The 15,695-nt window shown below is 42.3% G+C and overlaps 4 protein-coding genes across 17 annotated transcripts in view; all 4 read left to right on the top strand.

The window, feature by feature from the left end:
• Positions 1 to 15,695, top strand: part of LOC107376386 (protocadherin gamma-C5) — a 344,488-nt gene that overhangs the window by 186,219 nt on the left and 142,574 nt on the right. For 2 of the 14 annotated variants that reach the window (XM_070551676.1, XM_070551616.1), the window contains exon 1: positions 286 to 2,709. The exons of the other annotated variants lie outside the window; for them this stretch is intronic. In XM_070551676.1, the coding sequence (XP_070407777.1) occupies positions 286 to 2,709 (2,424 nt within the window). Of the gene's footprint in view, positions 1 to 285; positions 2,710 to 15,695 lie in introns of those variants that run through there. 14 annotated transcript variants of the gene reach the window in all.
• Positions 2,728 to 6,308, top strand: LOC129154317 (protocadherin gamma-A5). Its single transcript, XM_054734116.2, has one exon. It carries the CDS (start codon positions 3,771 to 3,773, stop codon positions 6,189 to 6,191), a length of 2,421 nt encoding a protein of 806 aa, XP_054590091.2. The 5' UTR covers positions 2,728 to 3,770; the 3' UTR covers positions 6,192 to 6,308.
• On the top strand, positions 7,692 to 11,182 carry LOC107396865 (protocadherin gamma-A10). The gene has a single exon (XM_015976712.3). It carries the CDS (start codon positions 8,551 to 8,553, stop codon positions 11,107 to 11,109), a length of 2,559 nt encoding a protein of 852 aa, XP_015832198.3. The 5' UTR covers positions 7,692 to 8,550; the 3' UTR covers positions 11,110 to 11,182.
• LOC107396869 (protocadherin gamma-A5) lies at positions 12,453 to 15,646 on the top strand. The gene has a single exon (XM_015976715.3). The coding sequence runs from the start codon at positions 12,786 to 12,788 to the stop codon at positions 15,222 to 15,224; it is 2,439 nt and encodes an 812-aa protein (XP_015832201.3). The 5' UTR covers positions 12,453 to 12,785; the 3' UTR covers positions 15,225 to 15,646.

The raw sequence follows: 15,695 nt of genomic DNA, 5'->3' as shown, positions 1-15,695 counted from the left end.
GTACCACCTTTTGTACTCTAAGTGACGCTGTGTACCAAGGAATCCTCAATTCTGCCTCCATTTTCATTGTTTGCATGAGAGGAGACCCGCAGTGAAACAAACAGCTGAATCATAAGGACATGTCGTACTCCAGGGACGGATGATTGCGTTGCCTACAATCGTCTCCAGATTTTCACCCAGTAGAATATCGTACAAGGGCCCATAAAGGCGTGAACGTTTATGTGAAGTTGGAGAATCTAACCTTTTTTATTTTATTTTTTTAAAACGGAAAAACCTCCTCTCATAATGCCGTTTCATCCAGCCTCATCCAAATTCCGTCCGCTTTCTGGTCTGCAGACGACATTTCTTTTGTTTCTTTCGTGGAGAATTTTAGTCTCGGGAAATATCCGCTACTCTATTCCAGAGGAGCAGAAGCAGGGCTCTCTCATCGGCAATGTGGCACAAGATCTCGGGTTGGATCTTAAAAGGCTCCGCTCAGGGCGGGCCCGCATCGTGACAGGGGAAAGCGTTCAGTACGCCGCGCTGAAAGCAGACAAAGGGATTCTTGTGGTGAATGAAAGAATCGACAGAGAGCAGCTTTGTGGAGACTTAACACCATGCAGCTTCAGTTTTGAGATGATTTTGGAAAACCCCGTGGAGCTGCACACGGTCACTATCGAGGTATTGGATGTAAACGATCATCCTCCCGTCTTTAAGAAAACGGATATCATGTTAGAGATTAGCGAGTCTGCGAATCTCGGAGCTCGTTTTGTGCTTGACAGCGCAGATGATCCTGATGTTGGTGTTAATGGACTGCAAAGTTACACTCTAACTCCAGGTGATAATTTCGTTTTGAAGCAGCAGATAAATCCAGATAGAAGTAAATATGCAGAAATGGTGCTGCAGAAGCAGCTGGACCGAGAGAACGCACCTCGTCTCTCTTTAAAGCTCATAGCGGTAGATGGAGGAAATCCGCCAAGATCTGGTACAGTAAATATACATATAAATGTTCTGGATGCTAATGACAATGCTCCCGTTTTTAACCAGTCTGTGTATAAAGCAACAGTGACAGAAAATGCTGCAGAAGGCACTCATGTTGTTACTGTTAATGCTACAGACGCAGATAGTGGATCAAATAGTCACATCACATTTTCAATTTCTAACACAAAAGCTAACGTGGCTGATTTGTTATCCATAGATGAATATTCTGGAGTTGTAACTGTTTCAGGTACCATTGATTTTGAAAAAGATAAAAAATATGAACTTAGAGTCGATGCAAAGGATCAGGGAGGTTTAACAGATTCTAGTAAAGTGATAATTGAAGTAACTGATGTAAATGATAACGCCCCAGTCATCAGTGTGATGTCTTTCACTAGTCCTGTGTCAGAGGACTCTCCTCCTGGTACAACTATCGGTATCATTAATGTTAAAGACCTGGACTCAGGAGATAACGGACAGGTTTCATGTAAAATAGAACAAAACGCTCCTTTCAAAATAAAGTCCAATTTAAGGAATTACTACACTCTGGTGACAGATTCTGTGTTAGATCGTGAAATTGTGTCAGAATATAACATCACTGTAGTTGCGACAGATGGAGGAATCCCTCCTCTTTCAGCTAAAAAAACCTTTAGTCTAAAGGTTTCTGATGTGAACGATAACGCTCCAGTTTTCCCACAAAGTCTTTACAGCGCGTTTCTACCTGAGAATAACTCTCCAGGTGTCTCTGTTCTCACTCTGATAGCTAAAGATCCTGATGAGAACCAGAACGCTCGCGTGTCTTATATTGCAGAGGACAGTAGCATTGGTGGGTCCCCGATTTCTCAATATGTTTCTGTGAATGTAGAAACTGGAGTAATTCAGGCGGTGCGCTCGTTTGATTATGAACAAATTAAGGAGTTAATATTTGTAGTTAAAGCGCAGGATGGAGGCTCTCCTCCTCTCAGCAGCAACGTGACTGTGAAAATACTGATCCAGGACCAGAATGATAACCCCCCTCAGGTCCTGTACCCGGTCCAGACTGGAGGTTCCGTGGTGGCTGAGATGGTGCCTCGTTCAGCAGAAGTGGGCTATCTGGTGACTAAAGTGGTGGCTGTTGATGTGGACTCTGGACAGAACGCCTGGCTCTCCTATAAACTGCAGAAAGCCACAGACAGGGCGCTGTTTGAAGTGGGCTTACAGAATGGAGAAATCAGAACTATCCGTCAAGTGACTGATAAAGATGCTGTGAAACAAAGACTGACTGTTATAGTGGAGGACAACGGCCAGCCCTCTCGTTCAGCTACAGTCATTGTTAACGTGGCGGTGGCGGACAGCTTCCCTGAAGTGCTGTCGGAGTTCACTGACTCTACACACGACAAGGAGTACAATGACAACCTGACTTTTTACTTAGTCTTGGCTCTGGCTGTAGTTTCCTTCCTCTTCATCACCTGTTTAGTGGTTATCATCTCAGTGAAAATCTACAGATGGAGACAGTCTCGCATCCTGTATCACTCCAGCCTCCCTGTCATTCCATATTATCCACCACGTTACTCAGACACGCTGGGGACAGGAACTCTCCAACATGTGTACAACTACGAGGTGTGCAGGACCACTGACTCCAGAAAGAGTGACTGTAAGTTCGGCAGAGCTGCTAGTCAGAACGTGTTGGTAATGGACCCCAGTTCTACAGGAACCATGCAGAGGATGCAGGGTGAGAAGAGCATCCTGGATGAGCCCGACTCTCCTTTAGAGGTTAGTTGATTTTAGTTTTAGTTTTATTCTAATCTTAATACAAATAGTCTGCACCGTGCTATTTTATCTTCAGCACCATGGACAACGCCTCTTGCCATTGAAATCAAGAACTAGTCTCTCTTTTACAAGTTAGTTACGCAGTTATACGTAATTTTTCTTCAATTTTGTCCTGTTTTTGTACAGGCGAAGAAGATTGTCATCCTTAAATGTGAATATGAATATTTTATTCAAAACGTTAAAAACAAATTTATTTTAGATCTTCTATGTATGCAGAAGCATCATTACGAAGGTTTCTAGGTAGCTTCCTTTCTCTCTTTTACCTTTTGATATTTTTAAATCACCGATTCACAGCATTGTTTTTAAATCACTCTTGTTCAAATGCATTTTGTTGATTTAGAAGAAACACCTCATAAATGTTTTTAAAATTAATATTTTTATTTGTGTTTTACTGCCGTTTATATTTTTCAGTTTAATGACATAATAAGAGACTTTCAGATTTTTATCACCACATAAAATATTTTTGTGATTGTTATTACCTAAAATTTCATTAAAAATAAAATTCACTCTGAGAATATATTTGCACCATCAATGATTTTTCGTGAAGCCATAATACATTTTTTTTACTTTGCACTGCATTGTTTTATGCCATTTGAGGGCAAATGGACAGACCACTGCTTTATTTTGTAAAAATATAAGCAAATACCAATATTGTAATGAATTTTATTTCTGATAAAACTACTTCATACATATATTTTGTAGTTAAATCTTCAAAATCACCTGCTGATGAGGTGTTTATCTTTTTTCTCTTACTGGTTATTTTCATTTCAGACTCTAGGGACCGCTGTTTGCCTTTGCATCAAATATTAAGCTTTTGAAATACAGCTACACCTCCATCCCTCATCACATTGTACCAAGGAGGGCAGAACAGTTGCTGTGTACTCTCAGATTTTTTTATTTCAACTGGTTGGATTATAAGCAGACATCAGGCAAGATTCTGAATTCTTCAATATATGCTTTTTAGATCCACTTTTACGGTAAATTGGACGGATTAAATCGGAATAATGGTTTGCATCATCACGGAGCGCACGGTTAAATGGCAAGTACAGGCCCTCCTCCTTGTTTTTCTCATGGAGGACACGGTTTCCCAGATTCGCTACTCGGTCCCCGAAGAGATGAGAAAAGGCTCTTTTGTGGGAAATCTTGCTGAGGACTTGGGTGTCGACGCTAAAAGACTGAGATCAGGTGGTGCTCGGATCGTTAGTGGTGATAGCAGCGAGTTTATTAGGCTGGATGTAGATAAAGGGATTCTCGTCGTGGGAGAAAGAGTAGATAGGGAGCAGCTCTGTGGACAGACGTCACCCTGCAGCTTGAATTTTGAAATGATCATGACCAACCCAATGCAGCTGCACAGCGTTGTTGTGGAAATATTAGATGTTAATGACAATGCGCCAGTTTTCCACGAGAAAGAAATGCATGTGGAGGTCGTAGAATCTGCTCTTCCAGGAACAGAAATATTGCAAGTGAGCGCGTCAGACGCTGATGTCGGCGTGAACGCTTTACACGGTTACACGTTACACCCTACAACGCATTTTAACATCAAAGTTCTCTCTAGTCCAAATGGTCATAAATATGCGCAGCTGTATCTTTCCAGCGCTTTAGACCGAGAGAAAGAGGAAAAGATGCTTCTCACGCTGACTGCTGTGGATGGAGGTGAACCGCAGCGATCTGGGGTTCTAAAAATACACATAACTGTCCGAGACACGAACGACAATGCCCCAGTGTTTACACAGCCTATTTTTAAAGCATCGGTTAAAGAAAATGTTCCAAAAGGGACTTTAGTGGTGAGCCTGAGCGCAACGGATGCGGATGAAGGGATGAACGGACGTGTGACGTATCATTTTAACCGCATGTCTAATAAAGTAGCGGAGCTTTTCCACCTGGATGGAAACAGCGGAGATTTAACTGTAACCGGTATGATTGACTATGAAGATAATAAATTGTATGAGATAGGCGTGCAAGCCAAAGATCAAGGTGGACAAAGCACGTCCACAAATGTCATAATTGAGGTGATAGATGTAAATGATAACGCACCTATGATAACATTAACCTCTTTCTCTAATACTGTCGCTGAGGATTCTCCTACAGGAACCACAATAGCTATCATTAATGTAAAGGACGTAGATTCGGGTAAAAACGGAAAAGTTGACTGTTCTGTTAATCCTAATATCCCATTCGCTATCCAGTCGTCTCTAAAGAATTATTACACATTAGTCACAAATGGAGTTTTGGATAGGGAACAACACCCTGTATATAACATCACCTTCACTGCTGTGGATGAGGGCAATCCACCCCTCTCCGAGAACAAGACAATAACTCTGAGGATATCTGACGTAAATGATAATGCTCCGATGTTTGAACAGATGATTTATGAAGCTAATATATTGGAAAATAACCCACCTGGTCTACACGTGTTTTCTGTGAAAGCTCACGATTCTGATTCAGGACAAAATGCGCGGATCTCATACCTGCTTATAGATACTGAGTTGAATGGTAGCCCCATTTCCACATACATTTCTGTGAATGCAGAAAGTGGTGCTATACAGGCAGTGCGCTCTTTTGACTACGAGCAGATCAAAGACTTCCAGTTTCACGTTAAAGCGCAGGATGGAGGCTCTCCTCCTCTCAGCAGCAACGTGACTGTGAAAATACTGATCCAGGACCAGAACGATAACCCCCCTCAGGTCCTGTACCCGGTCCAGACTGGAGGCTCCGTGGTGGCTGAGATGGTGCCTCGTTCAGCAGAAGTGGGCTATCTGGTGACTAAAGTGGTGGCTGTTGATGTGGACTCTGGACAGAACGCCTGGCTCTCCTATAAACTGCAGAAAGCCACAGACAGGGCGCTGTTTGAAGTGGGCTTACAGAATGGAGAAATCAGAACTATCCGTCAAGTGACTGATAAAGATGCTGTGAAACAAAGACTGACTGTTATAGTGGAGGACAACGGCCAGCCCTCTCGTTCAGCTACAGTCATTGTTAACGTGGCGGTGGCGGACAGCTTCCCTGAAGTGCTGTCGGAGTTCACTGACTCTACACACGACAAGGAGTACAATGACAACCTGACTTTTTACTTAGTCTTGGCTCTGGCTGTAGTTTCCTTCCTCTTCATCACCTGTTTGGTGGTTATCATCTCAGTGAAAATCTACAGATGGAGACAGTCTCGCATCCTGTATCACTCCAGCCTCCCTGTCATTCCATATTATCCACCACGTTACTCAGACACGCTGGGGACAGGAACTCTCCAACATGTGTACAACTACGAGGTGTGCAGGACCACTGACTCCAGAAAGAGTGACTGTAAGTTCGGCAGAGCTGCTAGTCAGAACGTGTTGGTAATGGACCCCAGTTCTACAGGAACCATGCAGAGGATGCAGGGTGAGAAGAGCATCCTGGATGAGCCTGACTCTCCTTTAGAGGTTAGTTGAAATGTTTTCCTTAAAGCTCTTGCTGCTTTTTTGATTCATTTATTTTTTATCAATTTGTTCGGGCGTAGTTGCTTGGGGGTAAATGGGTGCTCAGAACCACGGACAGCTTCCTGGTATCTGTATCATCGAGTTTAGTTCACATATCTGTGTGTGTGTGTGTGTGTGTGTGTGTGTGTGTGTGTGTGTGTGTGTGTGTGTGTGTGTGTGTGTGTGTCTGTGTGTGTGTGTGTGTGTGTGTGTGTGTGTGTGTGTGTGTGTTTATGTATTTAGCAGACGCTTTTGTCCAAAGCAATTTACAAGTGATAATCGGCATGTTGCCCTTGAGGCTAACAACAACAATAACAACAACAACTTGACATCAATCATGGAGAGGAGGGAACAAGGAGTGGACAGTAGAGAGGGGGGATGGGTGTAGGGAGGGTGCTAGTTAAGAAGATGCTCTCTGAAGAGCAGGGTCTTCAGGAGTTTCTTGAAAATTGAAAAGGAAGCCGCAGTTCTGGTAGTGCTTGGTAGGTCATTCCACATTTGTGGAACGATGCATGAGAAGAGTCTGGATTGTCCTGAGCGTGGTGTAGGCACTGCTAGCCGACAATCCTGTGATGACCGGAGCGGCCGGGCCGAGATGTAAGCCTTTGCAAGAGGATTCAGGTAGATGGGAGCCGTACCATCTCGGACTTTGTATGCTAGTGTTAGCAATTTGAATTTGATGCGTGCTGCTAGCGGTAGCCAGTGGAACTCAGTGAACAGCGGGGTGACGTGTGCTCTTTTTGGCTGATTGAAGACCAGATGCACCGCTGCGTTCTGGACCATTTGAAGAGGTCTCACAGTACTGCCTGGAAGACCAGTTAGAAGGGCATTGCAGTAATCGAGGCAGGAGATGACAGTAGATTGCACCAGAAGCTGGGTGGCATGTTATGTTAGGTATGGTCTGATCTTTCGTGTGTTATACAACGCAAAGCGGCATGGACGAGCAACAGAGGCAACATGATCTTTAAAGCTTTAAAGCATCTTTAAAGGGTGCCTTTGGGGGAGTTGGTTTTAGCGAGCGGAGGTTTTGAAGGTTGCGAAAGTGGTTTGCTGTGTGTGACCTTCCTCTGAAGCCAGTGATCACAGATATAGGATAATGGCACATTTTACTAGGTGTCGACGGAGCAGCGTCTGGGTCGAGTTTGTTTGCTCTGTGTACCTGCTCTGTGGACACGCGCAGGTAGACACATATGTCTTTACCCCGGAAGGGCTGAGACACAAGGGCTGACGCTTCAGTTATGCCACCAAACTTATGCTGTGCAGCTTATTGGAAACAGGTGTTCATGCAGCAGCGGATTGCAATGGTTGAGACGTAGATCACCTGATGAGTGCTTTCAGGGAGGGGAGAAACAGCTCGTTTACAGCCCCTGATTGCACTGTGTGTGTGTGTGTGTGTGTGTGTGTGTGTGTGTGTGTGTGTGTGTGTGTGTGTGTGTGTGTGTGTGTGTGTGTGTACATCATCATTCTGCCATGTTGGACCACATAAGTTTTTTTTACAAAATTACCTTCTTATTTTTACATGCTATTTTGTTTTGCTTAGTTTTGTTTTGTTTTTTTCTCATTATTTGTTACATTTATTTGATTTGAATATACATATAAAGTTGTTTTTAAGTCGTAGATTTTTATGAATTTTTAAACACCTTTAGAAGAGCAAGCCAAATCCTTGTAAAAGTACTGAGTTTTCTGATTCCAAACATAGAAAATGCATATAACCCTGCATATATATATATATATATATAGTCACGATTCCTTTTTCAACTGCAATGTGCAGTACTTTATTCCATAGAAAAAATGTAATCTAGAAAGTTAACCTCAAGATTTGAGAACCCCCCCCTCCCCCAACACGCACACACTCGCACACACACACACACACACACACACACACACACACACACACACACACACACACACACACACACACACACACACACACACACACACACACACACACAGGTCTAAGATGTGGTGCACAATACTGTTGTTACTTTATGCTTATTTTGCATTAGAATTAACTTTTATGGAAACTTTTATCTTCTGACTGAATGCTATTGACCAGCTGAATTATATCTACTGCTTTTCTTCTATGAAATATATTAATTGGACAGTAAGGGACGCTGTAGGTCAGTAAAACACGCAGTGAGAGAGGACAGGGAGAGGCTGAGTCTTTTTTCTTCTTCACATTGCTGGAATAGAACACAAATGGTGAGACTCGTGAGCAGAGCAGACAACAACTGGTTTAGAGCAACGGGTGTCAAATAAAAAGGCATATTTTTTTCTTCTTTCCGCTTGGATTTCATACAATATTTTTTACCACGTTTTTCTTGGTTTTACAATGGTGGAAACCGCGGTTTCATCGTGTAAAAAATGGCGTTTGTGTTTCAGGTCAGTCCGCTGGTTTATGCTGTTCTTGTGTTGTTTCAAAAGCATTGTTTCCGGGCAGATCAGATATTCAATCCCAGAGGAGATGAAAAAAGGATCTCTCATCGGCAATGTTGCTCATGATCTCGGTTTGAACGTAGAAAGGCTGCGCTCTGGCCGTGCCCGCATCGTGACTAGACAAAGCATCCAGTACACGGAGCTGAAAACAGACAAAGGCGTTTTAGTCGTGAAGGAGAGGATTGACCGAGAGCAGCTTTGTGGAGACGTAACACCTTGCAGCTTCAGCTTCGAGGTGATTTTAGAGAATCCGATGGAGCTGCACCAAATAACGGTGGAAATAACGGACATAAATGACAACTTCCCGGTGTTTAGAAAGGGGGAGATTCAATTAGAAATAGGCGAGTCTGCAGCGCTGGGCTCGCGGTTTTTGCTACCCACTGCCGAGGACGCAGATGTGGGCAGCAACGGCCTGCAGACATATTTACTCACGGCCAGTGATGCCTTTGGTTTGAAGCAACACTCAAACCCAGACGGTCAAAAATATGCAGAGTTGGTTATACAAAACGCGTTAGATAGAGAAAAAGAGCCGCGCATATCACTGAGGCTCATCGCTGTTGACGGTGGATCTCCGCCTAGATCTGGAACAGTAAATATAGATATTACAGTGCTTGATGTTAATGACAATCCTCCAATTTTTAACCAGTCTTTATACAGAGCCGCTGTTTTGGAAAACGCGATAAAAGGCACTTATATCACCACTGTGAACGCAAGTGATGCGGACGCTGGGTCTAACGGATTGATGACATACAGATTTTCAAATGTAAAAAAACACTTGACTGATACATTCAGTTTGAATGAATATACAGGAACCATAACTCTGACAGGAGAAGTTGACTATGAAAAAGATAAGAAATATGAAATCATGATTGAAGCTGTGGATCAAGGGGGGCTTACGGATTCAAGTAAAGTGCTGATTGAAATAATAGACGTGAATGACAACGCTCCTGTCATAAATGTGATGTCATTCTCCAGTCCGGTTCTAGAGAATTCCCCGGTGGGTTCCACAGTAGCAATAATTAATGTGATTGATGCAGACTCGGACCAAAATGGGAAAATCACCTGTTCAACAGACAGACTCCTTCCTTTTAAGATAAAATCGACTTTAACTAATTATTATGCATTAATAACAGACTCGTCATTTGATAGGGAGGCAGTCCCTGAATATACTATAACTGTCCAGGCCACAGATTCGGGTTCTCCATCTTTATCAAGCACCACAGTTTTGCATTTGAAGATCGCTGATGTGAATGATAATGCGCCGGTATTTGATCAAATTAGTTATGTTACACATCTTATAGAAAACAACTCTCCTGGGGTTTCTGTATTTTCGGTGACAGCGGGAGATAACGATTGGAATCAAAATGCACGAATCTCATATTTTCTTGAAGACACAGCTATCAATGGCAGTCCTGCATCTTTGTACGTCTCCATAAACAGTGAAAATGGAGCAATCCACGCACTGCGATCTTTTGATTATGAGCAAGTTAAAGAACTTAACCTGGTGGTTAAAGCGCAGGATGGAGGCTCTCCTCCTCTCAGCAGCAACGTGACTGTGAAAATACTGATCCAGGACCAGAACGATAACCCCCCTCAGGTCCTGTACCCAGTCCAGACTGGAGGCTCTGTGGTGGCTGAGATGGTGCCTCGTTCAGCAGAAGTGGGCTATCTGGTGACTAAAGTGGTGGCTGTTGATGTGGACTCTGGACAGAACGCCTGGCTCTCCTATAAACTGCAGAAAGCCACAGACAGGGCGCTGTTTGAAGTGGGCTTACAGAATGGAGAAATCAGAACTATCCGTCAAGTGACTGATAAAGATGCTGTGAAACAAAGACTGACTGTTATAGTGGAGGACAACGGCCAGCCCTCTCGTTCAGCTACAGTCATTGTTAACGTGGCGGTGGCGGACAGCTTCCCTGAAGTGCTGTCGGAGTTCACTGACTCTACACACGACAAGGAATACAACGACAACCTGACTTTTTACTTAGTCTTGGCTCTGGCTGTAGTTTCCTTCCTCTTCATCACCTGTTTAGTGGTTATCATCTCAGTGAAAATCTACCGATGGAGACAGTCTCGCATCCTGTATCACTCCAGCCTCCCTGTCATTCCATATTATCCACCACGTTACTCAGACACGCTGGGGACAGGAACTCTCCAACATGTGTACAACTACGAGGTGTGCAGGACCACTGACTCCAGAAAGAGTGACTGTAAGTTCGGCAGAGCTGCTAGTCAGAACGTGTTGGTAATGGACCCCAGTTCTACAGGAACCATGCAGAGGATACAGGGTGAGAAGAGCATCCTGGATGAGCCTGACTCTCCTTTAGAGGTTAGTCTTTATTTATTTATATATTTTTATATTATTATTATTATTATTATTATTATTATTATTATTATTATTATTATTATTATTATTATTGTTGTTGTTGTTGTAGTTGTTTTATCAAATTTATAAGTGACCAAATTTGTTTGGAACGAACCATTTCCCTTTCACACTGATGTTCAGCACCACGGAGAGCGACACACGTTGCTACTTGTGGTAGTGCTGCTGTTTTCAAACTTAGATCTATTCTAAAAAAAATAATAATAAATAAAAACGAATGTATTCATGTACATAAATTGCTGTATTTTTAAATAATTAAATTGTTTTATATTTTTCAGATAACCATTTAATTTCTTTTGTTACAACGTTTATTTAGTTTTTAATTGCAACAGTGACAAAACATGTATATTTTCTAAGGAATCATACATTTAAATTAGGTGCTTGGAATGTAAACTGGTGCTTTAAGGTTTAGCATTTGGTAGCGCTAAGAAACACTAGCAGTGTCCGTTTTAGGTGACTGTCATTGTGGCTAAGTATGAGTGAGTGTGTGAGTGTTGTTTTGTGGCTGGCTTCAGAAGTTTCCTTTCGCCCTACCAATGATAAGTGGTTCATCCTAGCCTGATCAATATTACAGTGTTTAATTTATTGACCATTTGAGAATTAGCTTCTTTGTAAGTGAATGTTTGACTTACTCTAATGTTTTTAGAATCTTCAATTCATCATGAAAAAATATAGAATTAATGATGCACCTGTAAACGGTTTTTTTTTTCATGTCATATTTTGTAGCATCCAAATTTATTCTGACTGCTGTACGAATAATTATAGTGGCACATTTTCTTTTTTTATATTTTCCAATCTCATTTGATACATTTCTTAATAAGATCTGGTCATGTTTTTTAGAAGGTGTTTAGCACGTTTCCCAAATTCCCATCATTTTCCATAAAATGTTTATTCTTGTCTGCTTTATAAAGAAAACTGGCGTTTATACTGCAGACTGCATTGATGCTTACAATGATTAAATCAAAGGTGATCACGGTGCCAGGTCATATTTTAAGGTTGAGAACATTTGCAGTACTTCATTTTTTTATTGTGAGTAACTGATATTTAAATACAATTTGGGCAGTGACTGAAAAATACATTTAATCAAACAATTAATTATTTTTTTACAAACCTCTTTACTTCTCAGTATTTATTCTTTTTTTTCCTACTTAGTCTTTCAGTAAAACTTGTTTTAAAAATTGTAATCAGTGTCTCCTAAAGTAAGCACAGCTGGACAATTTTACTGGTGTAGAGTAAACGGCTAGAATTAAACGTTTTTAATTAATGTAACTTTAAAAACAGTGATATATATATATATATATATATATATATATATATATATATATATATATATATATATATATATATATATATATATATATATATACGAGGAGTGACTTTTTTGCCCACCCTTACACCCCCCACCCCCACCCCACCCCCGCGTCATATTGCACAATAGACCTTATGACTTTTTTTTTCTTTTGCAACAAGGAAGGGAAGGAACCAGTTGTTTTAGTTGTTTCCTATATTTCGACTCTAAGGGACGCTGTTGATCAGCAAAACTGAGCCGAGAGGTGAAGCGAGAGCTGGAGAGAAAAAGGAGAGACAGCGTTCTCACTCAGCATCTCTTCATTAGACATTCGGACCCATCAAACAGTAGCTTGTTTTCTATTGTTTTTTTCTCGCATAGGCTCAGATACTTTTAATTCTATCGTCCCTGTTAGGTATTACTGGATTATTTCTCCCAACTGTATTTTGATCGAAATAGAATGGAGACACGCCAGCATCTATGCGGAAAATGGCTGTTGCTTTGGACGCCCCTGGTGCTTTTCCTGATTACTTCCATCACCAACGGACAGATTCGTTATTCGATACCAGAAGAGATGAAGAAAGGTTCCCTCATCGGCAACGTTGCACAAGACCTTGGGTTGGACGTGAGACGGCTGCGTTCGGGCCGGGCCCGCATCGTCAGCGGAGAGAGGAGTCAGTACGCGGAGCTGAAGGCAGACAAAGGGATTTTGGTTGTGAGTGAGAAAATAGACCGGGAGGAGCTGTGTGGAGAGGTAGCGCCGTGCAGCTTCAGCTTGGAGATCATTTTAGAAAATCCGATCGAGCTGCACAGAGTCACAGTGGAGGTTCTGGATGTAAATGACCACGCGCCCACCTTTAAGAACAACGTGATCCGTTTGGAAATTAGTGAATCTGCGACAATAGGATCTCACTTTGACTTGGAAAGCGCATACGATCCCGACGCGGGCATCAACGGCCTGCAGAATTACGTCCTCTCTCCTAACGATCATTTTGTTTTAAAGCAACACTCCAACGCGGATGGAGTCAGATTTGCTGTGATGATTTTACAGAAAGCGTTAGACAGAGAGCTGAATCCGCAGCTCTCCTTAAAGCTGATAGCGGCGGACGGAGGAGCTCCGCAGCGCTCTGGTACAGTAAATGTTGAGATCAGTGTTCTTGATGTGAATGATAATCCACCTATATTTAATCAATCGATGTACAAAGCTGCTGTGTTAGAGAACGCCCACATAGGCACACATATAACAACGGTAAATGCGTCAGATTCTGATAGCGGTTCTAATGGTCTAATTACGTATTCATTTTCTAACGTGAAAGGGAAAGCAGCTGAAACTTTTCAAATTGACAGTTTTTCTGGAAGAATAACAGTAACTGATAATATAGATTATGAAAAGGACAAAAAATTTGAGATGAGGGTGATCGCCAAAGATCAGGGGGGGCTGAGTGACGCGTCCAAAGTTGTTATCGAAGTAATTGACTCTAATGATAACGCACCAGTAATTAATATCATGTCTTTTTCGAGTATAATTTCTGAGGATGTGGCTCCAGGTACAACTGTAGCTGTATTTAACGTGAAGGATGCAGATTCTGAAAGAAACGGAAAAATAACCTGCTCTATTGATTCAAATCTTCCATTTAAAATCAAGTCCTCTCTAACGGATTATTACAATTTGCTCTCAGATGTAGCCTTTGACCGTGAAACCACACCTGAATACAACATAACCATAACAGCTACGGATTCAGGGGCTCTCCCACTTTCCACTCAATCATTTTTACATCTGAAGATATCTGATGTAAATGACAACGCCCCCATTTTTACAAAAACAAATTATTTGGCGTCTGTTTTCGAAAACGATTCGCCCGGTTTGTCAATATTAAGCGTTAGTGCACACGATTCAGACTGGAATCAAAATGCAAGAACGTCGTATTTTCTTGAGGATGCAGAGATTAGTGGTAGCCCAGTTTCTTCCTTTGTGTCGATTAATGCTGAAAGTGGAATTGTAAATGCAGTGAGGTCTTTTGACTACGAGCAGATTAAACAGCTTGTGTTCACGGTGAGAGCGCAGGATGGAGGCTCTCCTCCTCTCAGCAGCAACGTGAGTGTGAAAATACTGATCCAGGACCAGAACGATAACCCCCCTCAGGTCCTGTACCCGGTCCAGACTGGAGGCTCCGTGGTGGCTGAGATGGTGCCTCGTTCAGCAGAAGTGGGCTATCTGGTGACTAAAGTGGTGGCTGTTGATGTGGACTCTGGACAGAACGCCTGGCTCTCCTATAAACTGCAGAAAGCCACAGACAGGGCGCTGTTTGAAGTGGGCTTACAGAATGGAGAAATCAGAACTATCCGTCAAGTGACTGATAAAGATGCTGTGAAACAAAGACTGACTGTTATAGTGGAGGACAACGGCCAGCCCTCTCGTTCAGCTACAGTCATTGTTAACGTGGCGGTGGCGGACAGCTTCCCTGAAGTGCTGTCGGAGTTCACTGACTCTACACACGACAAGGAGTACAATGACAACCTGACTTTTTACTTAGTCTTGGCTCTGGCTGTAGTTTCCTTCCTCTTCATCACCTGTTTGGTGGTTATCATCTCAGTGAAAATCTACAGATGGAGACAGTCTCGCATCCTGTATCACTCCAGCCTCCCTGTCATTCCATATTATCCACCACGTTACTCAGACACGCTGGGGACAGGAACTCTCCAACATGTGTACAACTACGAGGTGTGCAGGACCACTGACTCCAGAAAGAGTGACTGTAAGTTCGGCAGAGCTGCTAGTCAGAACGTGTTGGTAATGGACCCCAGTTCTACAGGAACCATGCAGAGGATGCAGGGTGAGAAGAGCATCCTGGATGAGCCTGACTCTCCTTTAGAGGTTAGTGCGACACAAATTAATTGAAATTGGCTTGAAAGAGGCAAACAGAGCTAACCAATGCATATTCAACTGCTAATTTTCATCAATGGAACAGTACCTGATTTTGATACTCATAATATAAGACGGATGTGGAAAGATTAACCACAACGATTGTTGTATATAATTCTAGAGGCCAGCCATGATTCCGTTTTCATCCCAGGCAGTTCCATCTTTTTTTTCACAGAAACAGGCTGTGTTTGTTCTACTTACAAATGATTCATTTGGGTTCCTTCCTCATTTTTCCATATGTTTTGACAAAAAGTCAGAGTATACTGTGAAGTACTGAATACAAGTTTATTGTCAAATGAGAGTACGCAATAATAATTTTTCCCGATATATTCATATTATCAAGACTGATGTCGCCTACTTGCCTTTATACAGAGTACATCCTATTTCACTTTCCAGCACGTGTGTGTGTGTGTGCGTGCGTGCGTGTGTGTGTGTGTGTGTGTGTGT

This window comes from Nothobranchius furzeri, chromosome 1 (genome assembly GCF_043380555.1).
Source record: "Nothobranchius furzeri strain GRZ-AD chromosome 1, NfurGRZ-RIMD1, whole genome shotgun sequence".
NCBI lineage: Eukaryota > Metazoa > Chordata > Actinopteri > Cyprinodontiformes > Nothobranchiidae > Nothobranchius > Nothobranchius furzeri.
Note: the sequence above shows the minus strand (reverse complement) of the source record. Positions and strands in the feature narration are given on the sequence as shown.